General features: G+C 44.3%; 1 protein-coding gene across 2 annotated transcripts in view; it reads left to right on the forward strand.

Moving 5' to 3' along the window:
* ANXA3 (annexin A3) overlaps positions 1 to 27,964 on the forward strand; it is a 44,419-nt gene that overhangs the window by 13,343 nt on the left and 3,112 nt on the right. For both annotated transcript variants that reach the window (XM_019498197.2, XM_014597305.3), the window contains 10 exons: positions 2,685 to 2,772; positions 3,989 to 4,083; positions 4,848 to 4,961; positions 10,101 to 10,191; positions 18,545 to 18,624; positions 20,170 to 20,226; positions 21,434 to 21,527; positions 22,594 to 22,689; positions 26,016 to 26,074; positions 26,556 to 26,678. In XM_019498197.2, coding sequence (XP_019353742.1) covers positions 2,685 to 2,772; positions 3,989 to 4,083; positions 4,848 to 4,961; positions 10,101 to 10,191; positions 18,545 to 18,624; positions 20,170 to 20,226; positions 21,434 to 21,527; positions 22,594 to 22,689; positions 26,016 to 26,074; positions 26,556 to 26,678 — 897 coding nt within the window. The remainder of the gene's footprint in view (positions 1 to 2,684; positions 2,773 to 3,988; positions 4,084 to 4,847; positions 4,962 to 10,100; positions 10,192 to 18,544; positions 18,625 to 20,169; positions 20,227 to 21,433; positions 21,528 to 22,593; positions 22,690 to 26,015; positions 26,075 to 26,555; positions 26,679 to 27,964) is intronic.

Raw genomic sequence — 27,964 nt, forward strand, 5'->3', positions numbered from 1 at the left:
AGCAGCTTGAAAATAAAATATTTACCTACTGAGTCTTGTCACCTCCAATTAGCTTGTGTTTCTAAAGGAACTTAAAGTACACAGCCTGGCATTTTTACTTTATTTCTTTGTAACTGATTGACGAGATCTCTGCAGCCTTGCAGAAACTATGGTTGTTTCTGCAAAATTAACTTGTAATATTGTGTTTGAATGGTAATGGATTGTGATTGTGTGTGTGTGTGTGTGTGTGTGGTAGGGTGGTTGTTTTGGGGTTTGTGTTTTTTGTGACAAAGTGACTGATTTACCTTTAATATTAAGATAATAAAGCACTGAATGGAAGTAGCTACAGTGTGAGCACTAAGTTGTATACAGCTTTTCTATACCTTGAGTAACGACTGTTAAATGTAACAGGGTGTAGTATGTAACCAATATGTACGCATTGGCTAGGGACAGACATTCAAAAAGCCATAGCCTGAATTGATTAAAACATTGCAAGTTAGTCTAGCCTACCTAGGTTGAACTGGTTTGTAACAGTACAGACATTCTCTCTGGACTAAGAAACTGTGGGCACATGCCTGCAGTTGCTCAGGTCAAGTGCTGAAGAGTGCTAGAGTGCACCCCAGCTGCAGGGAAGCTGTGCTGGGTGGGGTGGGGGGAGGGGAGAATTTAATTCCCCCCTCCCTGTCCCACCGACAGGGACCTGAACCAGGTCTGCTGGGTGGTCCACCATTGCTGCTGCAGCGGTGGACCACCATGGCCCCTGAGGCAGAGTGGGCAGGGAAGGGGGTTATTCCACCCCCTCTATCCCCGGGGGACCGCAGCCAGGTCTGCCTGCCTTGACTGCCGCCGTCACTGCTCACTCCCTGCTTGGGGCAAGCAGCAGAATAATCCCCCTCCTGTCCCCTCTGCCGGACACCAAAGGGAGAGGGAATAACCTCTGTCTCTGTCCCTGCCTAAGGGGCCTGCTGGTCAGCATCTGGCCACACCCCTGCCCGGCCTCTGCAGGGACGAGGGACAGGGCCCTAGATGGGGCAGCAGCCCCTGTCACAATGTCGGAGAACACAAGCCCCTTCCTGATGGGGGGGCCCTTGCTGCGGGGCAGGCAGAGCTGTGGCAGACAGCACGCAGCAGCACCGGGGCTTGGAGAGGGCCAGACCCGATTTCTACCCCCACCTCACCCCCCGCCAGCTCCACTGCAGCTGCACTCTGCAGCAGCTTTCCCTGCCCCGCAGTGCAACCTGCCACCGGGAAGAGGCTTATGCCTGGGGAAACTGCGCCCTGTGCCCCCATCACAGTTGCTCCTCCCTCACTGCTCCAACAGCCAGCTGGGGGCAGGGCCAGATGCCACCAGCAGGACCCTTTAGGTGGGGGCAGGGAGTGCGGTTATTCACTGCTCTGCCTCCAGGACACTGCAGCGAGGTCTGTCCACCCCAGCCACTGCCACCACTACTCGCTCTGTGCCCATGGCAAGCAATGGAGTAAGCCCCCTCCGCTGGACACTAGAGGGAGGGGGGCAGGAGGGGGCTTATTCTGCTGCTTGCCCTGGGCACAGAGCAAGTTGTGGCAGCTGGGACAGGCAGACCCCACTGTGGTGCCCTGGGGGTAGAAAGGGAAACAACCCTTCTCCCTGTCCCCATCCCAAGGGGCCCTGCTGGCTGGCAGCTGGCTCTGCCCTCACCCAGTTGCTGGAGCCATGAGGCAGCAGCACCCCTTGTCACGGTTTTCCCAAGCACGAGCCTCTTCCTGGTGGGGAAAGCTGCTGCGGGGCGAGAAAAGCTGGTGTGGACCACAGCAGCGGTGCTTGTGGGGCTCTGGCCCCCTCTGGGCCCTGGTGTAGTCTGCCGCAGCTTTGCCCGCCCCACCACAGGGACCCCCCTGCTTGCACTCCTTGACACTATGACAGGGGCTGCTCCCCCATCAAAGGCCCTGCCTCATCCCCACTGCAGCAGCTGGGCGGGGACATGGCCAGACACCAAATGAAAGCAACTCAATTAATGGTTGATTGCAAGCTAATTTGCATTGATATACAGTCTTTTATGGTTGCTTAAAATTTGTATTCTACTTCTGTTCAGAAGCCACAGTTTAGGCTGAACAATAGGCATATAATTTCAGTTAATTGATCACGTTTCCAAGCATATACAATCTTCTTTTTCTCTCAGCATGTTTTAGTACCAAACTGGAATTTTCAGTTGTGTACAAAAAGTGGTGAATGCGCTTTCCCACCTCTCATCTGGCTCAGAGGTCAGTACTTGAAAAGGCTTCTGAGCATGCAGGGGACAGATTGGCATCAACCTCTCTGGTGAATCCATTAAGACACAAGTTTGGCTATAGAAATATGTTAGGAAAAAAACAGTGTATCTTCATAGTTTAGTAACAGTGCATTGTATAGATGAAGTTCTTTACCTCTTTGAAGCGTGGCAAGAGAAGCAATTAATTGAATGTAGATATTACTCTCCTATTGTATACCTACAGAAAGCAAAGCAGAGTAACTTGTCTAAGGTTACAGAAAGAACTGGTAGCAGAACTAATTAGAATTTGGAAAATTAACACCTCAGCTCTGAGCTCAATTAAATAGTAAGAGCTAGTTTAGAACTGTAACGCTGAAAATCCGAAGCAATGGAAACAAGTTGTATAAAATTTAAGACTTTAAATGAGGTTGGGATTTTTGCTGTTACTAGGTCTCAAAATATAGTTTTTGTCTCTAGGTTGGAAACCGAGGAACCATCCGAGATTACCCCAGCTTTAATGCATCCAGAGATGCAGAAGCAATTCGGAAAGCAATCAGAGGAATTGGTAAATATGCAGCTAAATTCCCTTCCTGTGTGGAAATTCAGGCACATTATTTTTGTCTTTGGCTTCATAGCTTTGTTTTAAAGTGCTAGAATTCACTGTCATGCTTACATGCAATTGGTAACTAGGAGGACTGGGGCATGCTCACATCATGAGAAAGAGGAATGATTACAACCACAGTCACCCTTGGTTACTAAGATAATAGATGTACCTAGGTCTTGTCTCCATGGTTTGGAACATGTGTCACCTGGTGTCTCATCTGTGTCACCAAAAATGTATGGTGGCACAAATTGTGAGCTAATAGATATTGCTACCCTTTATCACACTACATCAAAGGAAAATCAGTGGCGTGACAGAAAGTAGTAACAGATTCTGCTGTTTTATGATTGATTTGGATGTCTATTAACTGTCTGGCAGGAGACTAGGGGCAGCCTGAGCTGCCTGTACTCTCCAGCCACCCCACGCAAGTGCTTTAGAGGCTAGAGGGTCCCTCAAGCCCCAGAGCACCTGCTTGCTTTTTCAGCTTACAGAGAGGCGTGCAAGGGAATCTTTGGGTACCTCTCCATAAGCAGGAAAATTGGGGTTCCCTGCTCAGCCAGACCCACCACCAGGAGAAAGTCTGGCTGAACAGGGAAGGCCAGGAGATCACATCACCACTTGTCCTGCACCATCAAGGGCAAGACAACAGGTGATGTGTGTTTTGCCCAGTGAAGCAGACCAGCATCAGCATGGCAGCACAAATGAAACATCAGGCAATGTCTGCTTCCAGCCATAGAGACAAGACCTAAGTACATCTGTTATCCTGTACCAGGGTCACTGGGGTTGTAATCATTCCCTTTTCTCAGGATGAGAGTGTGCCCCAGTCCTCCTAGTTACCAAGTGTATGTAAGCAGGACATAAACCCATCACAGCACAGCTAATTCACTTCATTCAGTCACCACTTCATTCATAGACTCCTTGTCTATGTGAAAGTGACTTCTGCCATTTCAACTTCTTGTTTGCTTTCTGCAAGCGTTCATGATGGAGAGAATTTTAATAGCAACCAGAGCACATTGACAAACCGGTGACAACATTTCTCTTACTAACATGCCCCCTTACTGAAGGACAAAAAAATGAATTAATGTAATTACTTTCCCAATTCATTGTTTGAATGCATCTTTACTGCTGTGGTGGGTGTGCTGTCATGGTTTTAAACTTGAAGTAAAATGTTTTCTTTTAGGGACTGATGAGAAAACCCTGATCGACATTCTTACTGAGAGATCAAATGCTCAGCGACAGCTGATTGCTAAGGAGTACTTGGCAGCATCAGGAAAGGTATATACTTGGAGAAGCTGTGTGGCCAGTTAAAAGATAAACCTATACGATGTCCAGAAAAATGACCCTAATATACAATAACCCTAAACTAACTTTCATTATGAGACAGTATTTGAAAATGAATGAAGTAACTCCATGAGAATGTAACGGCACATAAAAACAAACACTAAGGGAAAAACCCTGACTGACAGTCTTTTAAAATGTGAATTCTTTTCCAGAGGTCATTGCTGAAGGATGTGTTGAGAAGCTAGATCCAAAAATAAAATGTTGCTAGTATTTCAGTATGGATTACATCCTTTAGATAAAGCCACTTTTGCTAATTATTTTGGAGAAGGTAACAAATGTATTAGAGCGTGGGGCCAAAAGTTCCCTTTTGCGATACCTCTGATTGCAGCGTTTCACTGCTCTGGTGTGTAATCCTCTGCCTTCTTTGTTTTCTCTTCAGAAACAGTAGGTCTGCATTTCTGTAGTTTTTAAAAGTCACATAGACAGTATGTGGTTATTTTGAAGGCACTTCATCTATGGCTTTAATTTTCAATATAGCTTAGTCAAAGAATAGAATTCACTTTCTAAATTAAAAAAGGAACATCAAATGCAGCACAGCTGGGGGCAAGATGCTTCCAACAGTAGAAATGATTGAAAAGAAACAGGGTAGAAATATTGGAGTAGCAACATCCAGACTCCTGTAGGTTACCATTTCTATTGGGATTATGCGATCTGTGAAAGCAATAATCATTCAGAGTCTTTTCTTTTTTTTTGTTTAGGACCTGAAAGATGACTTGAAAAGCGATCTCTCAGGCAATCTGGAGCGTGTCATGGTTGCTCTTGTTACACCCCCAGCAGTATTTGATGCTAAACAACTTAAAAAATCCATGAAAGTAAGTCCAGAAGAAAAATTTTCATTTTTTATTAGAGCTAGTAGAGAAAGAAAAGAAATAGATTACAGGCAGTCCTTGGACTTATGACACAATTGTTTCCTGAAAACCATGTTTTAAGTTGAAGCATTGTAACTCAGAACCGATTATCCCATAGGAAACAATGTTATAAAGGGGGGGTTGGTTCCTGAACCAAGGCCTGATACTCTATTTTCACCAAAAATAACCCAGAGTTGTGTACTCAGTCAATTATAGATGAGTAATATAGCTCCATTAATACATTTATATTGTAAATAGCAATCATATTGATTTGGAAAAACTTTTTTCATAGATTTCATGGACATTAGGGGCTGGAAGGGACCCCATGAGATCATCGGGTCCAGTCCCCCCGCCATACTCTTTAAGGTGACTTTGCTGGATTTTTTTAAAAGCTCTTGGTTGGACTTTTAGAAGGGTTCTTGGCTGGAGTCTTCTCAGGAGTATTGGCTGCAGGTTTTTCTGGAGTCTGTTTTCTTAAAGGCAGTGTCCAAGGAAGTTTGGACAGATGTTCTCCAGGGAGATGGGCGATGCAGCGAACTTGTTTGCTGGCATGGCATGGTGTTGAATCAAGCATTGTAAAGTCGAAAGTGACGTCAGAAAGTTGAAACAGGGTGTCAATTTATAAAAGTTGTAAGTGCAAAATGTTGTAACTCGAGACGTTGTAAGTCAAGGACTGCCTGTATTTGAATTTCCATTGACATTTTTAAATTATAATCTTTTTCTTAATGAAAAATTATATTTAGTGTCTGTCACATTTTACACTGGTGGGGGCATGCACAATTAACGTGAAGCAATACATTCCAGAGATTGCTCCTGGGTACACTGTTTGCATGTGTTTGCAGGACTGCATCATGTTGAGCCAGAGGGTCAGCCTGCTAGGCCAGGGCTGCTCCTTCCTGCATAGCATGCTGCAGAGGGGCTGGTTGGGGGATGAGGATGCTTGATTGCCAGGCTAGCTGGCAGGCAACCCCCACACTAAAGCACCCCTGTACCCCAGCCAGCCAGGGCAGTGTTTGTACATGCATTGCTGCAGGTTTTTACTGTGCCCCCTGTTCATTCCCCTGCTCCCCACTCATTCCCCCTGCCCCCAGTTTGTTTCCCCAATCTCCTTTTCATTCCCGCAGCTCCCCGCTTGCTGTCCCAAGCCCTCCACACTCATCGGCAGTAGCAGAGAATGAGCAGGAAGCTGGAGAAAGCAGGGAAAGTCTCCAGCTTGTCTCTAGGGGCTTGTCTCCAGCTTCCTGCTGGTCTCCAGCCTCCCGCTCCTTCCCCTGCTCCTCTCCAGCCTCGGGAGGCTAAAGACAGCAGAGGAATGAGCAGGAGGCTGGAAACAGCCCTGAAGACATTCCCCTGCTGTCTGCAGCCCCCCTGCTCCTTCCTCTGCTTGTCTCCAGCCTCGGGAGGGAGCAGGAGGCTGGAGACAGCCCCGGAGACATTCCCCTGCTGTCCCCTGCTCTCCTGAGGCTGGAGACAAGCAGGGAAAGGAGCAAGGGACTGGAGAGAGCCCTGGAGACATTCCCCTGCTGTCTCCAGCCTCCTGCTCCATCCCCTGCTTGTCTCCAGCCTCAGGAGGCTGGAAACAGCAGGGGAATGAGCAGGGGACTGGAGACAGCCCCAGAGACATTCCCCTGCTGTCTCCTGCTCTCCTGAGGTTGGAGACAGCAGGGGAATGTCTCTGGGGCTGTCTCCAGCCTCCTGCTCATTCTCTGGTACTGCCGGTGTGTGTGTGGGGGCTGGGAGAACCAGCAAGGAGCTTGGGGAACAAATGGGTAGGGAGAACTAACAGGGGGTGGGGGGAACGAATGGGGAGTGGGGGGAGCGAGCCACGAGCTAGGAGAGAACTGGGGGTGAGGGGAATGAATGGGGAGTTGGGGAAGGTCCCCTCCAGCCCCTCAACCCACTCCTTACCTGGCAAAAGATGTGTCCAGGTCCCTGGAGGTTGAAGCGCTGCCTGCCCAGTGCAGGCAGGTAGTGTGCTTAAGGACCAGGGAAAAGACCAATCACAGAGATGCTCTGCCAGAGCGTCTCTGGAGGACTGAGCCTCCAGTTGCCCCCGGGTTTTTGTTTGACCCCTGGATATCCAGGGGTCTAATTTTCTCCCTGTACTGAAAGGTTGCAGCACAGGGAACATTTTTGTTATTCCTGCATGTGCCTCTTGCCCTGCCTCACAGGGGTTTGAGACGGGGCAAGAGGCACGTGCATCCTCATCTGGACGCACCCATAAAGGCACATGTGAAGATGCCAAACACCTCACGTAGACACAACCAGGGAAGCTGAGTTGGGGGAGAGTAAAAAAGAAAAAATGAAAAGAGGCTCCCCTTACTGAAATTAAATGCTTCACAACACTTTGACATTTTTCCTTTCATTGCTTTCCAAAAAGAAACAAAAAATTATGACCAAAGGGGAAAAAAATCATTTGTTTGTCACATAGGCATCTTGTTTAAAGAAATAATTGAAAGTCTTTCAGTTTTATTTACCCCTTATTGTATAACATATCATATAGGTATGATCAAAAAGTCTGTTATTAAAATATCAAATACATGGCTTCTGGCATTTTTGTAGTGCCTCTGTTATAAGAAGATGAGGAAACAGTGGTACAGTACAGTCCAGTAGTAGAGAACTTGATGTTAGCCAAAGGCATTCAGGAACGTCTGAAAGCTAAAAAGGAGGCATACACCCAGTGGAATAGAGGGGCTATCACCAAGGAGGATTATACCTCTGTTGCTCGAGACTGTAGGGGGGCTGTTAGGAAGGCTAAGGCGGAGACAAAACTAGGACTAGCGACCAGGATCAAAGATAACAAGAAGTTCTTTTTTAAATATATAGGGAGTAAAAAGAAGGCACCAGGTAATGTGGGGCCCCTGCAGGACACGCTTGGCAATCTGGTGGTTGCACCAGACAAAAAAGCTGACCTCTTTAACAAATTCTTTGCCTCCATTTTTCTGAGCAGGGACCAGGAATCTCCCCCACTGGAATTCTGGACAGACTCAGGAGAGGCACCGCCAGGCCTAGGTTCAGAGAGGACCTAGTTAGGGAGCTTCTGGTGGGGCTGGACGTGTTTAAATCAGCAGGTCCAGATCCTCTCCACCCCAGGATGCTGAGGGAATTAGCAGAGGTCATTGTGGGGCCCCTGGCACAGCTTTATGAGCACTCGTGGTGCTCTGGCATGGTGCCAGAGGACTGGAAAAGGGCCAATGTGGTCCCCATTTTCAAAAAAGGGAGGAAGGAGGACCTAGGGAACTATAGGCCTGTTAGTCTTACCTCGGTCCTGGGGAAGCTCTTTGAGAAAATTATCCAGGAGCACATGGTTGAGGGACTGGCAGGGGAGATTATGCTCAGGGGCAACCAACATGGGTTCATTAGGGGCAGGTCCTGTCAGACCAACCTGGTTGCCTTTTACAATCAGGTCACAAAATTCTTGGACGCAGGTGTCATGGTAAGCGTAGTCTGTCTAGATTTTAGGAAGGTCTTTGACACTGTCTCTCACCCCCTTCTCGTTAAAAAACTAGGTGACTGTGGCATTGATGCATACACAGTCAGATGGGTCACAAATTGGCTAGAGGGCTGCACCCAGAGAGTGGTGGTGGACAGGTCACTTTCGACCTGGAGGGATGTGGGCAGTGGGGTCCCCCAGGTCTCAGTCCTCGGGCCCATACTGTTCAGCATCTTTATCAGCAACATGGACAAGGGGATGAAAAGCACCTTGTTCAAATTCGCGGACGACACTAACATGCGGGGAGAGATGGGCACGCTAGAAGGGAGGGACAGGATACAACTGGACCTGGACAGGTTACAGGGGTGGGCGGATGAGAACAGGATGGTTTTCAATACTGACAAGTGCAAGGTACTGCACCTGGGGAGGAAGAACCAGCAGCATACCTACAGGCTGGGGAACTCCCTTCTCGTCAGTGCAGAGGCAGAAAAGGATCTTGGACTCTTTATTGATTCCAAGATGAACATGGGTCGCCAAAGTAGGGAAGTGGTCGGTAAGGCTAGCTGCACCTTGTCGTGCATCCACAGATGCATCACGAGCAGGACCAAGGAGGTGATCCTCCCCCTCTATGCGGCACTGGTCAGGCCGCAGTTGGAGTACTGCGTCCAGTTCTGGGTGCTGCACTTCAGGAGGAATGTGGCCAGCATAGCAAGGGTTCAAAGGAGGGCCACTCATATGATCAGGGGGCAGCAGGGCAGGCCCTATGAGGAGAGGCTACGGGACCTGAACTTGTTCAGCCTCCACAAGAAAAGTCTGAGAGGGGATCTGGTGGCTGTCTGTAAACTTACCAGGGGGGACTAGCGGGGAACAGGAGAGTCCCTGTTCCCCCGAGCACCTCCCGGAGTAACAGGGAATAATGGCCATAAGTTGTTTGAGAGTAGGTTCAGGCTAGACATCAGGAAGCACTACTTCACAGTCAGGGCTGCTAGGATCTGGAACCAACTTCCAAGGGAAGTGGTGCTCAGTCCTACCTTGGGGGTCTTCAAAAGGAGGCTAAATAATCACCTAGCTGGGGTCATATGATCCCAGCATTCATTCCTGCTCATGGCAGGGGGTCGGACTTGATGATCTGCTCAGGTCCCTTCCGATCCTACCAACCCCTGCCCCCCCACTAGCCCCTCGCTTGGTTATAAATTCAGTGCCATTCTGCTCCCAGCTTCTTTTTCATGTTGAAAACCAAAGATTAATTTTGGCATGGATGGTTATCTGAACTAAAGAATTCCAAGATGAGAATGGCAAATGCACTGAAATTCAGGAATAACTTGCCTTCTCAGAGCTGACTTAAGTCAGTAGTGACAGTGTTCCTTCATGTGCAGACTTGGGAAACAGTTGGCTATATTTATCAGGTTTTTTATGGAATTAAATGACTCCTTATAGCAGTTGAATCTTTTTTAACAGATTTTACTTCCTGTCTAAATTGAATAATCTAAAATTTGACTATTAGAAGATGCATTATTTTAGATATTACCTGGCTATTTTTATTTAAATATGTGACTTTTAGTTTCAGTTTCCTGAAGCATGAATTTTAATCTCCAAATAACTTCTGTGAATTCAAAAAGGCAAAATCAGAATCAATTTTATATGAGTTGATTTGTGTTTGTTTTTTTAAGGGCACTGGGACTAATGAAAATGCACTGATAGAAATCCTAGCCTCCAGAAACAGCAAGCAAATGAAGGAGGTCTCTCAAGCCTACTATAAAAGTAATTATATTGTTCAGATGGATATATATACAATACTGTTGTTGCTTCCTATCCTGCCCTTAATATTCTGCTTTGAAATGAAAGATGACAGTTTTGAATTTGAAAAGTTACAAGCCCTCTATATGAAAAGTATTTTGTAATAATGCAATCAAAGTCTTTAAGAGAAGATTCAGTGAATAATGGTTTTAGGTATATTTCCATGAGATGATACAGTTTATAGTACCACTTCAGCCCATCCTTAAGTAGCTTTGTTAATTACCAGAAGGGCAGACCTCCATATTTAGGGACAAATTTTCCCTTTGAATACAGGCAGTATAGGCACCTCCCATTGAAATCACAGCTATGTGTAAGCATCTCGGGGCAGAACTTTACTCTTGCAGATAAATTTCAGATGCATGGTTTGGCTAGTAATGGATTTTACCCCTCATGGGTGTGGTGATACACCTTGCATATTAGATTTTCTTCCTTTTAGGGTTCTTCATATAATAGCCTCAAGCCATAGGGTGCAAACCATAACTAATAATAATGGCTTTTAAATCTGCCAGCATTTTCCCACTATGACCTCTACTCTCATTGATAGATGACTCGGGTATACAAATTCTGCACTTACTACTGGCATATGACAGAGGAGTGTGCTTGGCTACTTCTTAGCATCTTGTTCAGATATATTTACAAAGCTGTGCATATGTGTTTGTCTCTGCATACATGATATAAACTTAAAGATGCTGCTTAACCATCATATTTGGGGTCATATTTGCACATGTATTCTGGGCCTTCTGTGCACTCATTTCACAGGCCTAGAGAATTACATCCCAAATGATGAAGATCTGACACAGTTGGTTTCCACACCACATTTCCTTACAGCTTCTAGCATTGGAATGAGGAGTGTTCCATCTGCTGTAATTGCCATAGCTATTCAAATGAATTTAGTGTATATTTAAAGTTTGTCTGTGTTATACCAAAGCACAGAACTGGCATTACCAGCCCTATCATTGGGGTGGATTAAGCGTGTGCTTTGAATCTGCCACTGTAATGCTGCACAGTGGATATTGGTTGCAGAGGATAATCTTTCATAGACATTAGGGCTGGAAGGGACCTCGGAAGATCATTGAGTCCAGCCCCCTGCCCAAAGGGCAGGAAGTCAGCTGGGGTCATAGGATCCCAGCAAGATAAGCATCCAGTTTGCTCTTGAAGGTGTTCAGTGTCGGCGCTTGAACCACCTCCGGTGGCAGGCTGTTCCAGACCTTGGGGGCTCGGACAGTAAAGAAATTCTTCCTTATCTCCAGCCTGAAACGGTCTTGTAGTAGTTTATGACCATTTGACCTAGTCATCATCCCTTGGGGTGCTGTGGTGAACAAACGTTCCCCCAGATACTGGTGGTCACCCCTGATAAACTTATAGGTGGCCATCAGATCACCCCTGAGCCTGCGCTTTTCCAGGCTAAAGAGCCCCAGGGCTCTCAGCCTGTCATCGTAGGGTCTGCTTCCCTGACCTCTGATCATGCGCGTGGCTCTTCTCTGGACTCTCTCAAGCTTCTCCACATCCTTTTTGAATTGTGGAGCCCAAAACTGGATGCAGTACTCCAGCTGCGGCCTCACCAAGGCCGAGTACAAGGGGAGAATGACGTCGTGGGATCTGCTTGAGAAGCATCTATGGACGCAAGCCAGCGTTTTGGTTGCTTTAACTAGCCACAGCATCACATTGCAGGCTCATGTTCATCTTGTGGTCAATGATGACCCCCAAGTCTCTTTCTTCCATAGTACTAGCCAGCGTAGCACTACTGAGCCTATAAGGATGCTGCAGGTTTTTCCTCTCAAGGTGGAGAACCTTGCATTTTTGAGTGTTAAACACCATCAGGTTCTCATCCGCCCATTTGCTGAGCCTGTCCAGGTCAGCCTGGATCGCCCTCTTGTCTTCAGGTGTGGATGCTTTGCCCCAAAGTTTGGTGTCATCGATGAACTTGGCCAGTCCGCTTCTGACTCCAGTTCAACATCATTAATGAAGATGTTGAACAATATGGGTCCAAGGACAGAGCCCTGGGAGACCCCACTGGTCACAGGACACCATGATGAGTGACTTCCATCAATTACTACCCTTTGGGTCCAACCCCGGAGCCAATTTTGCAGCCAGTGGATCGTGGAGGACCCAAGGCGACAATTGGCCAGTTTCTCCAAGAGGTGATCATGGGAAACCAGATCGAAGGCTTTTTTGAAGTCAAGATATATGACATCATTCTCTTCTCCCTTGTCCAGGTGATAGGTCACCTGGTCGTAGAAGGAAATGAGAATTGGTCAAGCAAAACCTACCCGCAACAAACCCGTGCTGGCTATCCCTTAAGATGTTGGCGTCAGGCAGTCCATTAAGGATGGCCTCTTTAATAAACTTTTCTAAGATCTTCCCCGGGATAGAAGTCAGGCTAATGGGCCTATAGTTAGCCGGATCCACTTTCCTCCCTTTCTTGAAGATAGGCACCACATTGGCCTTCTTCCAGTCTTCGGGCACTACACCAGAGCACCAAGGGTTTTCAAAGATCCGTGCTAGAGGCTGGGCTATTATGCTCGCCAGCTCCTTGAGTACCCTGGGGTAAAGATTGTCAAGGCCGGCTGACTTGAAGGTATCCAGCTTCTCAAGGTGTTCCTTCACAAAGTCAGCATTAATGGAGGGCAGGGGATCACCCTCACCCGGACTTCCCCGTCCCGTAGCGGGCATGGGCGTCCCATGGGACTGATGAAAGACCGATGCAAAGTACCTGTTTAATAGGTTGGCTTTTTCCTGGGCATCAGTTGTCAGTTGCCCCATCTGGTTCAGCAGGGGTCCAGTGTTGCCCTTGCTTTTCCTCCGGCTCCCCACATATCTGAAAAAGGACTTTTTATTGTCCTTGATGCTCAAACCTAGTTGGAGTTCAGTTGCAGCCTTGGCTTTCCTGGTGTGCTCCCTACAGGACTGGACCAGTGCAGAATAATCCTCCTTGGAGGTGACTCCCATCCTCCATCCTTTGTAGGCCTTTCTTTTTAGTCTCAGGAGGTCTGCTAGGTTCCTGGAGAGCCAAGGGGGCTGCTGTGCCCTCTTGCTGCCTTTCCTCCGAGATGGAATAGTCTTAGTTTGTGCATTGAGGATCGCTCCCTTGAGGAGCAACCACTCTTCTTGAACTCCCCTCTCCCCGTGGTCATGGTCCCTTAGGGCCTCAATGACAAGCCTCCTGAGCTTGTCAAAGTCAGCTTTCCTGAAGTCAAGGACTTCCGTGTTGCTGACCGACTTGCCAGCTTTTCAGCGGATGGTGAAGGTGATCAGCTCATGGTCGCTGTCACCCAGCTTCCCATCGATCACTAGGTCGCCAACTAGGTCATCCCCAGTAGCCAGTACCAGGTCGAGCAGCGCTTTGCCTCTCGTTGGCCCATAGACTTCTTGAGTCAGGTAGAGGTCATCCACACACAAGAGGAAGCTTTGCGACCGCTCAGATTTTGCTGAGCGATCCTCCCATGAGATGTCCAGGTAATTGAAGTCACCCATGACAACCATGGTCCTGGTGCATGCGGCCTCAGCCAGTTCCCAGGCAAACTCCTGGTCAAGCTCAGGACTTTGGGTGGGAGGTCTGTAGTAGACTCCCACCATTGTGTCCCCTGTGCCGTGTTCCCCACGGATTTTAACCCAGAGGGTCTCCAGCCATCCACCCTGGTCGCCAATATCGGCTTGCAGGGACGTGTAGCTTTCCTTAACATAGAAAGCTACACCCCCGCCCCTTTTCTCTACACGATCCCTCCTGTACAGGGTATAGCCATCTATACCCGTGGTCCAGTCATGGGTGGAGTCCCACCAGGTCTCCGTTATCCCTATGACATCATAATTATTTGCGTTGAGCAGGAGGATGAGCTCCTCCTGCTTATTCCCCAAGCTCTTGGCATTTGTGTACAGGCAGGCAAGTGTCCCCTCGGGGGCTCCTTCCTTGCCCACAGATTTTACCAGGGCTGGGGCAGGGGCGGGCTCCCTTAAGTGCCTTGACCCGCTGGCTTTGCAAGGATTGCTCAGCGGGCCAGCAGTGGCGGTAGTCCCCCCGTCCCCCAGCGGGCTTAGTTTAAAGCCTGGTGGAGTAGGTCAGCCAGTCTGGCTGAGAAGAGCCTCCTCCCTAGGGGAGAGAGGTGGAGGCCATCTGTTCCCTGCAGCTCGCTGCCCCTCTCGCCAATTGCCCCTCTCGCCAATTGCCTCTCTCGATCTGATCAATTGCCTTTGTGCAGGGAAAATTTTGTTTAAGTATAGATTACAAAGCACTTGCGCAATACATGGTGATTTCATTTAAGACAGACTGCTTATTTACCAATTTAGTACGCCTGGTATTCAATAACCTGATGGTCTCTTAGGAATTAATCTATCAAAACATACCCTAGAATTGACATTTTTAAGTAAATAGTCTGCCAAAACCTATGCAATGCTAAGTATTCAATCAATTTATTGCTATGCTATTAAAAAAAAATACTGTTGATTTTCAAGAAATGAAGGTGAATCTTTCTCAAGGTACCACACTGTGATGAGTTACTGGCAACTCTCACTTCAGATATTCAGAGATAAGAATATGAAAGTGTAATTTTCATTGTCGGCTGTGTGCGCATAATTGCAGAAAAAACATTTTATTTAAATTGATTTGTTTCTCATATGGTAGGTACCTGGAAACAACTCTGCTCCTTTCCAAGGAGATTAATTGTTTAGGAGTAAATCAGGTGATGAGATTGATTTTTAACATTAACAGAGCAACCTTGTGTACGTGCATACCTGGAACAGATATAGCTTATAGGTAATATAGCCCTGTGTTTGTAAGATTTATGGTTGCTTGCTTAGTGGAATAAAGTGCTATATTGGGAGCAGTTTTAGCTGCCCAAGCTAATGCATTTTTATACAGGAAGCATTACAAACTGAAAGGCGGTAAAATAAATCAAAAGCAAAAAAAGTTGTTTTAATGAAAAAGTTACTGTGGTAGAGTTTGTCTTCTATCCCAGGAGAAGTCTATATACTGAGTGGGAAGGATGATGTAGTGTACCGGAATGGCACTGGGGAGATGTGCATTCTGTTTCCATCTCAGACTTGTTATATGAACTTGAGACTCGTTTAATCTAGCTTGTGCTTGGTTGCCTGCAAATAAAAGGGAGATAATATTTTACCCACCTTGCTTGGATGTTGTGAGAATAAAACCCATGAATGGAAGATTTACATACTTTAGTGACGAGGGACATAGAACTACCTCAACAAAAATGGAATTAAACGACATAATGTGATGTTATGAAGATTATTAGCCATGTGAAAATGTCAAAACTTTCCTTTCTTCTCAAACAGTTGTCCCATTTTGGCAAATCTGCTGCTTTAAATTGGACCTACAGGGTGCATCTACAAATTCTATTAATGCTCTATAGTCTTACTGCACGGTAAAATACTGCACAATAAGCCTTCCCAGGAGCATGACTACATGTGCACCCTGTTAGGAGAAAATATGCTCCCAACAGGAACAGTCTGGTACAGAGCTGCTCATGCCATGCTCTGCCCCCCTGCAGCAGACATACCACTGCCAGCCAGCCTGATACCCTACAGGACTTCCCCACCCAGCAAGGGTCTGAGCCCCAATCTGGGCAGGGAATCCCTTCCCCCCCCCCCCAGCAGGGAGCTGGCCAGGAGATGTCCCACTGGTGGGACAGCTGTCAACAAGTCCCTGCTAGGGGGGGATTCCTTGCCCTGACAGGGGCTTCCTGGCAGCTGCCCTACCAACTGGCCAGCCCCTGGCTGGGCAGGGATTCTTTGGCCACCCAGGAGTTCACTGGCAGCAGCCCCACAAGCAAGACAGCTGCTAGCAAGCCCACGGCTGAGTAGAGAAGCAGAGAGCAACCCTGTTCCAGGGCTGATCAACTCCTGGTTCCTGGGTGAAGCTGGGAGCTAAGCAGTACCAGGACTGGGCCCTCTGGAGGTGTGGCTGACCTGGAGCAAATTTGCTTCCAGTCATTGTCTACACAACTGCTACTCTACAGTAATTACTGTGCAGTTAATTTAGTAACTGCATTTGAAGGTACTAGCTAACTGCAGTAGACTAATTCACTGTGCAGTAACTGCTGCACACAGTTACATCATGATACTTTACTACATAGTAGATTAGTGCACATTAAAGCATCTCGTGTAGATGTGCCCACAGTGTAGTACAGCTGTCGTTGCAATCATTGTGACACTTTAATTTGAAGGAAATGGTAAATATTTTGTGCTGTATTAAATTCAGACTTGGAGAAATGCTTTGAAATCTTTTAAGAAAGAATCAAGTATGAAACATCCTCCAGATAAGCTAGTAATAATGTAATAATGGCATGGTTTCTTTTTAAAGCTGAAGCATGATGCATTAGTCAGTTTTATACTTACAGAGGCATCCTAAGCACAGTACCACCTGCAAAAACTTTATTTTTTCTCTGGGCACTTCTACACATGCCTGTTACTGTGCAGTAATAAGCTCCGGAGCTCATCACTCTAGAGCTTATTGCTGCTGGGCATGTGTCTGCATGTGCACCTGGGATCACTGCACATTGAGCCATGCACCAGGGATCAGTCTTCCAGCCCCGGCCCTGCTGCCTCAGGCTCAGCCTGCTGCAGAGGGGCTGGCTGGGACAAAAGGGTGCTTCACTGTGGGGCTAGCCAGCAGGCAGCATCTGTCAGCCAGCTAGAGCAGCATCTATACATGCACTGCCGCAGAACTTTTTACTCCACAGCAGGGTAGTACTTGTAAGTACAAGTATTTACAAGTACTATCCTACTGCAGAGTGAATTAGTTTACCCCAGTCTAGTAGGGGTGCACTTGTTGATGCTGAGACGATTACTGTGCAGCTATTTAGTCTACTGTGAAGTAAACATCTTGTGTAGACGTGCTCCCTGAGTAAAAGGTTGCATCCACCCAGGCTGTGTTTGACATTTCAAATCACATGCTGCAGCAATGATACCCTGGTGAGCTGGAGAATAAGTGGTTCCCTCACAGAGAAACTGCTAGTCCTCACCTTACAACTTCATTCACACTGAGTAGTTTGACCTGACATCTCCAGCTGATTAATAAGAGGGACAATCTGTGCTCCATGATATATAGGTTGACAGATTTTAAGGAATCATTAGATCATTTAATCCGTTTGCCTCCAGAATAACACTAGCCATAGGATTTTACCAAATTTCTGTGCATAGAGCCCAGTTACTTGGGTTTGACTACAGCATGGCTTGCTGAAAACTATCCTCTCTTGATTTAAAGAAAAAAAGAAGCTGCCACCACCTCACTTGATAATTTGTTCCAAACTTTAATCACCGACTCATTTCTAATTCGAATTTCTCTGGCTTCAGCTTCCATCCATTACTTCTTGTTATGCCTTTGTGCACGGGGTTAAAAAGCCTTTTCATAGCCAGTATTTTCTCTTTGAGAAGATACTGATCTACTGTAACCAAAGCACTTTTTCTGCTAATAAGCTAAACAGATAATGCTTTCAGCAAGAGGCTTTAAAAGCTATATCTCCAGTCCTCGAGGGAATGACTTGATAAATCTGTAAGTACCTATCTGGAGAACAAAAACTTGAGAATGGCTTTTTAGCCTATATAACAAGATCTAGTAGCTAAAAGCAGAAACATTCAGACAAGAAATAAAGTGGACATTTTTAATAGTAAGGGAAATTAACCTTTGGAAAAGTTGTCAAAGGTCATAATTGAATGTCTCTCACTGATTGTTTTAAAATTAAGATACAATGCTTTTTCTAAAAGATATGTTATAAATCAAGCAAGATTTAATCCTGGAAAGTAGGTCAGAGTAGATGATCACCTAGGAACTATATTTATGACTCTCTTCATACCTTCTCCAGGTTTTCCAACAAATTTCTTAAATGTGGAGCCCAGAGCCATATTCATTTTTGTGGTATCATTCTTACCAGTGCTGTATATATAGGAAAACCACTAATCTTCTGTTTTATATACCCCAGTCTACGCCTTTTTTTGACCCTGTGTTCCATTATGAATTAATGTTGAATTGCTGGCTCACTCTGACCCTTAAATCTTTTCAAGGCCCCCCATTCTATATGTATGCCCTATAGTCTTTGTTCCTACATGTATGACTTTACATTTGGTACATCTTGTTTTAATAGTCAGAGTAGAGGGATTAAGTGTACCAATGGGATCACAGATCTTGCCTTGTGATACCATAGCATTGATGCATCAGGTCTGTGGGATAAATTGCATACTACAGCAAACCAGTTTACTAGAGAGAGATTTTCCATGAACACAGATGTCTTTGCTAACTGTACCTTTTTCTTTTATAACTGGAGAACTTCACTGAATGTTTGATTTATTTTTTTTCCCCTCCTGCCAGTATATAAGAAGAGCCTTGGTGATGACATCAGTTCTGAAACGTCTGGTGACTTCAGAAAAGCCCTGTTAACTCTGGCAGATGTAAGGGGTCATCCAACAGCCAACATAAGATTGCACAAAAATAATTTCAAATTGACTTGGAAATGGGTCACATATATTCTGATTGTACTTTCTTATGTGTTTATGGGTCATTTAGCATGATACAGGAGATGGTTTACGTATTTTGAATGATTTAAAGATTTGATTAGTTAATTCCTTAAAATGATGTTTTTAATTCTTTAAAATTTAATTCTTTTCAATCTTTTAAAATAAAATTTCTCTTGATTTAAGAAAGCTTGTTTAAGGTAGCTCAACTAAATAATAGTTGTATTCAAAATGACTTCTCTGAAGACTTTGAGGTAATGCATAGTTTTAATTATTTTAAGCCTCAAAGATAAAAAACAATGGCAGAATAGCTTAGAGGACTAATATTTCTACCTCAAGACCTGGACTTAAATAAGGATAAGAAGAGACCAAAACTCATTTCTATCTTTATATAGATGCCACCATCATACCATTGTCAGACATTACCTACTTAAACAACTAGAGTTTGACATATTGCAAATCAAGACTGAGGAATTCTGGCCTGATGTCAATACATACTATGTCTGATGTTGAGCTTGCTATTGGATTCTCCCTTTCCTTAAGTACTAAATGCAAAATATGAAAGATCCAGCTCTCTGTCTCATTCACATAAGGAGTAGTGATTGGCACAATTTTTCTCATTCACTATTCCACAATAGAATCTAGAATTGTTGTTTATAATGAAGGGAGTCGCTTGCTTCAGACTCGTTAGGAGTGGGGCTGACCTAGGGAAAACAAGCAGCAAGGTCTGGTGATATTAGCCTTTTTTTTCCTTACATATGTGGAGGTCCTACATACAGGGCACATCTACACGAGGCATTTACTGGGGGAGCTGCCTAATTAGCTCCGCAGTAAAGTCTTAGCATCTCCACGTGTGATCCTATTAAGCCTCAGAAAAGTAACAAACGCTGCCATAGTTCAGTACTTGTAAACGCAAGTGGTGTCCTATGGGATCATTATTTAGTGTGCTGCAATGCACATGTAGATGCTGATCCAGCTGGCTGGGGCACAAGAATGCTTTGGTGTGGGGACTGCCTGCCGGCTAGCCTTACACTAGAGCACCCTCATACCCCAGCCAGCCTGTCTGCAACATGTTGAACTGGGTTGGAGGAGCCCTGGGCTTGCAGGCTGATTTCCCTCAAACCCCCTACCAGCTGGGGCTGCTCCTACCCGGCTCAATGTGCTGCGGCCCTGGGCACACGTGTAAACTCTGGCATGAATGCACTGGAGTTTTTTGTGTTGCACTAATATCGTGTGGATGCACCAACAAGTATCCAACTTTGCACACACCGGTCTATTAAGGAGCATTGTGTTTCAGAAATAGGAGAAAGATGATTAGGGTTGTTTTTTAATGAACCAAAATGTCTTTTTTTTAATCAAAGGGATGAATGACTGATTGACGTGTTGTAAGAGGATATGGCTGCATTTGAAACCCTGATGAAAGCTTTGTGCCTTTATGAGTTGTGTGTCATTTGCTTTAAATTTGTCTGCTCCGTATTGCAGGGCAGAAGAGATGACAGTCTCAAAGTGGATGAGCACCTTGCAAAGAAGGATGCACAGGTACAGCAAAGTAAAAGAATGCCTGAACAAAGTTAAGCTTGCCATGTGAATATTAAATAGTATTTACTGCAGGGCTGTCCAAGTTCTGAGTGGCTGAATGTTGCACAAGCTGCCTGCCTGTGTGGGCCACCTGGGTGCCACCAGCAGCACAGGCCCTGGCTCCTGCATAGCTCCTGACCTCCCTGGAGCCCTCTCCTGCTGCACTGCTCTGCCCCCACCTGTAAGCAGTGTAATAAAAAAGAATAATTCAAGTCTATACTACCTCATTTCATGACTTACAACAGGGCACTGTTCTGAAACAGTAGCTATTCTACTCTAGGAATATAAGAATGACCGTTTTATCTTGGGTAAGAGCTGACATTTCTTATTTAGTTTTTAAAGTGACCTCTGGGGGAAAAAAGCTTCAGCTTTTTGAGGTTTTCCATTCAAAGTCTAAAACTTCAGATTGCCCCACTCCATGATACTGTTATGTAAGAAGCAGAGTTGGGTTTTCAAGCTCATAGGCCAATACAGATTGCTGGTGCATCGTGCGCCTTGTTCAGATTCCTCTCAGAGCTGCTACACAAGTAGTGCTGATAGTAGCCCTAAACTCCACATGCAGTTATTCCATCTTCACCAATAGGAGCGTCATTATGAAGCCTGTGTCTGAAGAAGTTGTGTGGGCATTACTGACATCCTTTCCAGGAAACAGGGTACAAGGAAGTCTTAGGAGCTCCCCATCTCTCAATAAAATATTCTGATGTACATTATAAGACTCTCATTTATATTTGGTTCTTCGGAATTAATGCTGTCATTCACTTTACAAAGCAAATTGCATTTTCAGTAAAGCAAATCCTTTCAGCATATTGTAACCATGGAAAAGTTTCTTCCTCTTAAATCTGAAAGATAGGACTCTCTCCATGCCTGACTCCCACAATGTAATTATTCAGCATAGGTCAAAATCCAGGCAAGTTCTGCTTTTTATAACTGTCAAGACAAAAAAAACATACTTAGGTTCCAGAGCTTGAATCATTAAGATGCCACAAAAGTAATCCTAAGACACTGAAATAAAAGCCATTGTCTCACCAAGAATAAAGCATCTTGTCTTTAGAGTGCATATAAAATGCAAATACTAGTGTTTGAAGTAATTCAGAACAGTTTGACCTGGTGAAGGGAGTAGAGAAGGTAGAGTCTAGTGGTAAAACTGATAAGTCTTTCCATGTTACAGATTCTGTATGATGCTGGTGAGAAGAGGTGGGGTACAGATGAAGATAAATTTACTGATATTCTGTGCTTTAGGAGCATACCTCAACTGAAACTAAGTATGAAATCACTTTTGGATTATATTACCTCTTAGTAAATTATGATTATTTCTGTGATCCATAATTTTTATACATGTAAAATTTTGGTTTAAGGTGTTACTGACAGTTGTACTATCCCATCCCCTCCTCAGTGGTTCCATCAGCTTTTACTGAACTTAGCTTGCGAAGACAGAGTCCTATCAAACTATTCACCTAGAGGAGGCTTAGTAAGTTTGCATATTGAATCAAGAGCTCTAAAATACATGTATTGCCCCAGTTGAGCATGGCTGTATTTAAAAATGAGTGTGTATATAAATTTTAAGAAGGAGCTTCGCTATTTTTGTAGAGCTAGAAGAGATAGAAAGTTTGCACTTAGACTTCAGGCAACAGGTTGTATTTGTCTTGTCATCTCCAACATTGTGGATTGCATAGCATGCATTAAATGTAATAACATTTGTACACACTGGCAGGGGGTTATGTTGACTTGGGCATTGAGCAAACAAGGAAATAATTATGTTTGATGTTTTGTGAGTCATTAAATAGTAAATAATTCCTTGCCTTATGGTTGATGGCATGTGCTGCATGGAACACGTTCTATTTGCTATAAGAAAACCTGTGACTGTGAAAGCCTTAATTAGATAAAGTTCACCCCCTGCTTGTCCCCATCTGGCATAGCGTTTAAATGCCATCCATAGTACCGGTTGTTAAAGAAATGCAAATGTGGAGGTGAGTAGACTGTATCTGGAGTTAACATGCTGCAGTAATAAGCAGAGGCAAATAGTCTTGGGAGAAAAGGCGATACAAGTTAAAAAAAGATGGCACTTGAATGCCATGCCTACTTCCTAACGAGTCTGTGTACATATGTATATATATCTCTTGCCTGGCTTAGAATGCTGGTTAAGTCTGTTGCTGTTCCATTGTATCTGCGCATCAAAGGCCTAATCCAAAAAAAACTGTAGTCAATGGAAAGGCTTTCATAGTGCCCCCGTAGTGCCTACAAGACACTCTTCTCATGCCTAACTTATAAAACAATCTAGTACTTTCCCTTTTGTTTGATATATTTACTAGTGGTATTTCTGTCTTTCAGCATTTGATGAATACAGAAACATCAGCAAGAAGAACATTGAGGACAGCATACTGAGTGAAGTGTCAGGGCATTTTGAGGATTTACTGCTAGCCATTGGTAAGTTATTTGAGGAAAGATAACTGGGTGTGAAACTAGCTGTCTTGGGGTGGGGGCATTAAGTCTTCTAGGGAAAGTGTCATAAATCAAAATATTTGAGTCACTGAATGTCCTAAGTATTGTAGCACAAATATGAATAAAAAACCCTTCTTAATTCTGAAGCAGATGTGCACTTTGCTGTTGTCATCTTTACGTTTTAGCTTAAGAAGGAAGCACTATTTGACATTTTGATGTCATTTTTGTTCCCTTCCTACTAAATGTTCATGGTGTTGCTGGCAACATATTTGTTGAACAAAAATTACCTTTTTCTCACTTTGGAATCATAACATTTTGAGGGAAATGTGTCAAATTACTTTCAGGGGCCTGTCTGATTGTGGTGGCTAGCTGGGTCTTGGGGGTGCTGTGCTGAAACCATTTTAATTTGTATTCCCACATCAGCTGTTGACTGGGAAAAAATTAGCTTACTGATATAAGTATCTCACACTAGACACTCAAATTAGAAAATAATGGTTTGGTTGGTTTTGCTGAAGGTTACAGAGGAAATCTGTGTCACAGCATGAGAACCCATATCTACTTCCCCAATATTAGCTTCCTTTCCTTTCGTGTGTCCTTGTGCCAAGGTATTTAACAGAATTTGCAGATTCGTTGGAATCTGACATGGCTACACTGTGAGTGCTTCTGTGGTAGCTTTGAACTCTCAACTTCTAGGCTTCCTGCTGCTCACCTCAGTGGAATAGAATTAGCTAAAATAGTGAAATGTTAATGTTAGCTATGCAAGTCATTCACCCTCTCATGATATCACCCTCAGTATAACAGCATTATAATAGTATTCTGAGGGCAGGAGGGGCTCACATGTATGCCCTACCACCTTTGATCCTGACATTTAGCAAGACAGAAAACATATCCTTGGAGATTTTTTTTTTTAATTAAAGTAAAAATTGTGACACTAACACTTAACTTGAGAGGACCCCCTAATTGTGAAACAGTGTTTCTATAGGACTAAGGTGCTTTTCCTTTATGCCAGGCCCAGTGTTTCTAAAAAGCAATTTTAATTTTATGAGCGAGGCAAGAATTCTTGTGGGTGATACCTTTTATTAAACCAACTGCTCTATTGGGATAAACTTACACATACATACAGTTTTTATGCATCACAAAACCCTTCCTCAGGCCTCTGGGAAAGCAGCAGACAGCAGAACTCAGTAACAGATGGAACAAAAGCTTGTATAAAACTACAAGCAAACAAAAAAGGATATGAGACATTATCAGGTAGCCAACAGGCAAAAGAGATGCAGTAAAAATTGGACCATAGAAGAACGGGATCATATAGGAGGGTTGTTATCACCGTGAATTATAGAGATTAGCAAGTATCGGGTAGATTACAGTAGACTGTAAAGTTATTGGCTATGTTAAGTTCCTGGTTCTTAGTGTCCAACAGACTAATACAGATTTGTTCCCAGACTCATCTTGTGAAGGTTTTCTGTATATTTCTCTTGACCATGAGAACTATGAGGTCAGAAAGGGAGTGATTTTTTTTTTTCTGTGAAAAATGTCCTTCCATCTGTGTTCTAGTGTCTCTGTCCTTTATCTTTTTTCAGTGATCATTCATTCTGGTGTGTAGGTTGTGTCTGGTTGTACCTATATAGTTGCCATGAGGTGCTCTGGATGAGGTGTACCACATTCTGGGATCTATCTATATCTATAGATAGATATCTATGTAGATATAGAAATCTATAGATATATCTATAGCTATAGAGAGAGATATGTCTGTATATACATTTATAGATATCTCTGTTTCTATAGATCTATCTATCTATCTATCTATCTATCTATCTATCTATCTATATATATTAGAGCTGTGTGAAATTTCACCAGATGTTTCGTTTTGAAGCTGTTTTGACACGTTTTGAGCTCGAAACAGCTAAATCGAAATGAAACAAGAGGCTTTGAAACAGCTTCAAACAAAACGAGGACACTCAAAACGTTTCAAAGGTTTCTAAACATTTTGAGTTTCAAAGCTGGGTTTACTTGGCTTCAGTGCCAGTGCCATCCCAGGTGGCTGCGGCAGCGGCAGCAGCAACCTCTCATCCGGTGCACAGATCCGGGGGCCCACACCCCCAGGAGGGCTGTGGGGCTGTGCCAGACTCCTCCCAGGAGTGCAGGCCCCCAGATCTGGGCGCTGGATGAGAGGAGACTGCCACCTGGGACTGGTGCTGGGCACAGCCCATGTCCAGTGCCCGGGGAAGATTGATGCTGCCACTGGTCCCAGGTGGCAGAGGCAGCCTCCTCTCAACTGGTGCACAGATCCAGGGGTTTTCACCTCTAGGAGGGCTGCTGGGCTGTGCCAGACTCCTCTCGGGGGCACGAGCCCCTGGGATCTCCATATCAATATATTGTGAAGTCATCTTTGTGCTCATGGTTTGGAGAAAGTGCTGGTAGTTGAGACTGAAATTGTTGTGGGTGAGGATGAAGTGGATGATTGTGCAACATCTGTGGTTGCAAATTTGAGTGTAGTCTGTTTTCCTATAGGTATTTCAGGCAGGCAACTGTGCCTTCATTGTGTGGGATATTACTGTACAAGCTGGTATCATCCACGGGTGCAAAGATGGGGATTAGTGGAAGTAATTTTTTTCCTGAAGCTGGTATGGAAAGGATATGATAATATTTTCAGTTTACAAGTAAATACTGATGTAGGGTCCTCCCCAAGTTCCTTATAGTGGTTGGTACCAGAGAGCTTTCTTTTAGTCTCATTGATGTAGTCTTTGTGGTTGAGGATGACAATAGCTCCACCTTTGGCCGCTGGTTTGATTACTGATTACTATTTTGTTGTTGTACTTTAAGGACTGTATGACTGTGGTCCTGGCTTTTTTGTTGAGAATTTCACTGTTAGCTTTCTTCCAGGTATGCTGAGTGTAATAGTCCAATGTGTGGTTCTGTCCACTGGGAGGTCAAATGGTGTTTTGTAGTTGTTCAGTGCTCTACTATTAAACAGTCGAAATACTGTAAGTGAAAGTCATAAGCAAACCTTAACACATGGTGGAAGTGTCAAAGTGAACTTGTAACATGAAACCTTGGGCAATGGCAGAATGAGTGTTATGAAGTAACTACTTCAGTAACCAAGTGCATGTATATACCTGACCTGTGTGTGCACACTAGGCACTTGCAGGCAGGCCCTCATATACAAGTGTGTTTGCCTAACTTTGTAAATTTATCTGTATTTTCTTACTAAGTGGTAGAGGGGCATGAAGCTTTGCCAGCAAAGAAAGCAGTGTGGTGAAACTGTGGTTGAGCACGCAAATTAAATTAACTCTTCACTTTCCTGTTAATAGTTAAATGTGTGAATAGCACTCCTGCCTTCCTTGCTGAAAGACTGCACCAATCTTTGAAGGTAGGTTCTCAGCTTCCATACAAATCCTTGGGTTATAGCATGCCCGTAAGAGGGTGGCAAGTGACTAATACTGATGTTTGTAAATAGTAAGCTAAATTGGGGAATGGTCTCTAACCTCAAATCTCTTAGGCCACGTCCAGATGAGCACGGCTGTGCAGTATGTAGCACTGCAAACGTGTCTGTGGCACCACATACCACACATTTAGATGTTTTCCACACTGCAAGGGCCTCCCCTCCCCCACCCAAGGTATCTTGCCACGTGCTAAAGCACATGTGACACGGGTGTTCCCCAGAGACAAGTAGCAGTGGTGCAAGGTGCATCACCATTACTTATCCCTTGGGAACCAAACATCCACACTCATGTGGACGTGCCCTTAGAGTCAAGTTAACTGGTGACTATTTCTAAACAAGACACTGACATTGACCTAATCTTCATGCTGTTCATTATATTATACTATTTAGATCTTCTCTGTTTTAACAGGGTGCTGGAACTGATGAGTTCACTATGAACAGAATCATGGTTTCCAGATCAGAAATTGATCTTCTGGATATTCGGGCTGAATACAAGAAGCACTATGGATGTTCCTTGTACTCTGCTATTAAAGTGAGGATTATTTTAATGAAATATTCTTGTATATTGTAAATGAATCATGCCATGTATGCCAGCTCAGGCAATTATCTTTCAGTGTTTTATCTTATATTTAAGACATGCACAGATAATTTTGTTTGGACATTGAGAGTATGATATTAAATGAGAATAAGCCAGAGGTGTCTTGGAAGAGCAGTATAGCTTTAGCACCTTTGCTTTGGAGCAAAAAGAAGAGAGTAAAATAGTGCCTAGAGAATTTGGAGAATATTTATAATAATAGCTTAGCAGTGAACTGGAAATAAACAAGGATGTTGGCTGTCAGATCAGATATTTGGTGCATTGTGTATGAAGACAAGCCAAGGCATGATGATGGTGATCCAGCTATATGAGGAGGTAGAGTCCAAAATGATCTCTAAAGGACTCAGAGTGATCATTTTTGGTGATGTTCTGTTCAGGGTGCAAAGAGGACAGAAAGGAAGTGATTGATCTCGGGAGGAAAAATGAGCAATTTCAGGACTCTCTGGGAAGGGTCAGACAATGAGCAACACGTATTTGCAGTTGCGAACCACTAGTTTAGTTCACTGATTCTTTATGACTGCATGAGGTCATGCAGAAGTTTTGTATTGATGAGAAGATGAAGTAACTAATGATAGCTCTGTGGGAAAATAGACATGGTGTAGTATTCAGAGGTGTACCAGCGTGGTGCAATGGGGGAGCATCCATGTGGCCTAGGGGGCTCCTGGCTCACCCTCTGCTTGGAGGATACCTGTAACAAAGGATGTGCCTTGCTCTTCTGTCAAGTTATCTTATACTTAGAGCTTTAGTAATAATATAAAATTGTTTTAAAGCTAAATTTGAAATTGCCAAAAAGGGAGGTTAGGGAACTGTTTCCTGAACTCATACTGTCTCTAACAGTTCTCTTCCCAGAACTGACATATCCCAGGGAAGAATTATGCTCTAGTTTGCTACTATGTTAATTGCTTTAAAATTGTTAAGCCCAGACAAAGGTTTGGAATCATTATCTGCTATAGGAGATGGAAAAGCTGTGAAAATCAGAGGTTATAAAAAATATTTTAAGTGTCTTTTTTAGAAATCATTACTTACTTTGAACAATGGTGAACACCATAATTTAATTAAAAGAAAAGTCTGAAGTTCTGTTAGTCCTGTGGTATTGATTAGCTTCCTTTTCTTTTTTCTATGATTTACTATATCAAGTTTTTTTTTTCTCCTGTTTATGGTGAGACGGTACCAGCTTAATGGAAGTTGAAGAGTTTCTCCTTCAGCTCACAGAAATATCACCT

This window comes from Alligator mississippiensis, chromosome 2, assembly GCF_030867095.1.
Source record: "Alligator mississippiensis isolate rAllMis1 chromosome 2, rAllMis1, whole genome shotgun sequence".
Taxonomy (NCBI): Eukaryota; Metazoa; Chordata; order Crocodylia; family Alligatoridae; genus Alligator; species Alligator mississippiensis.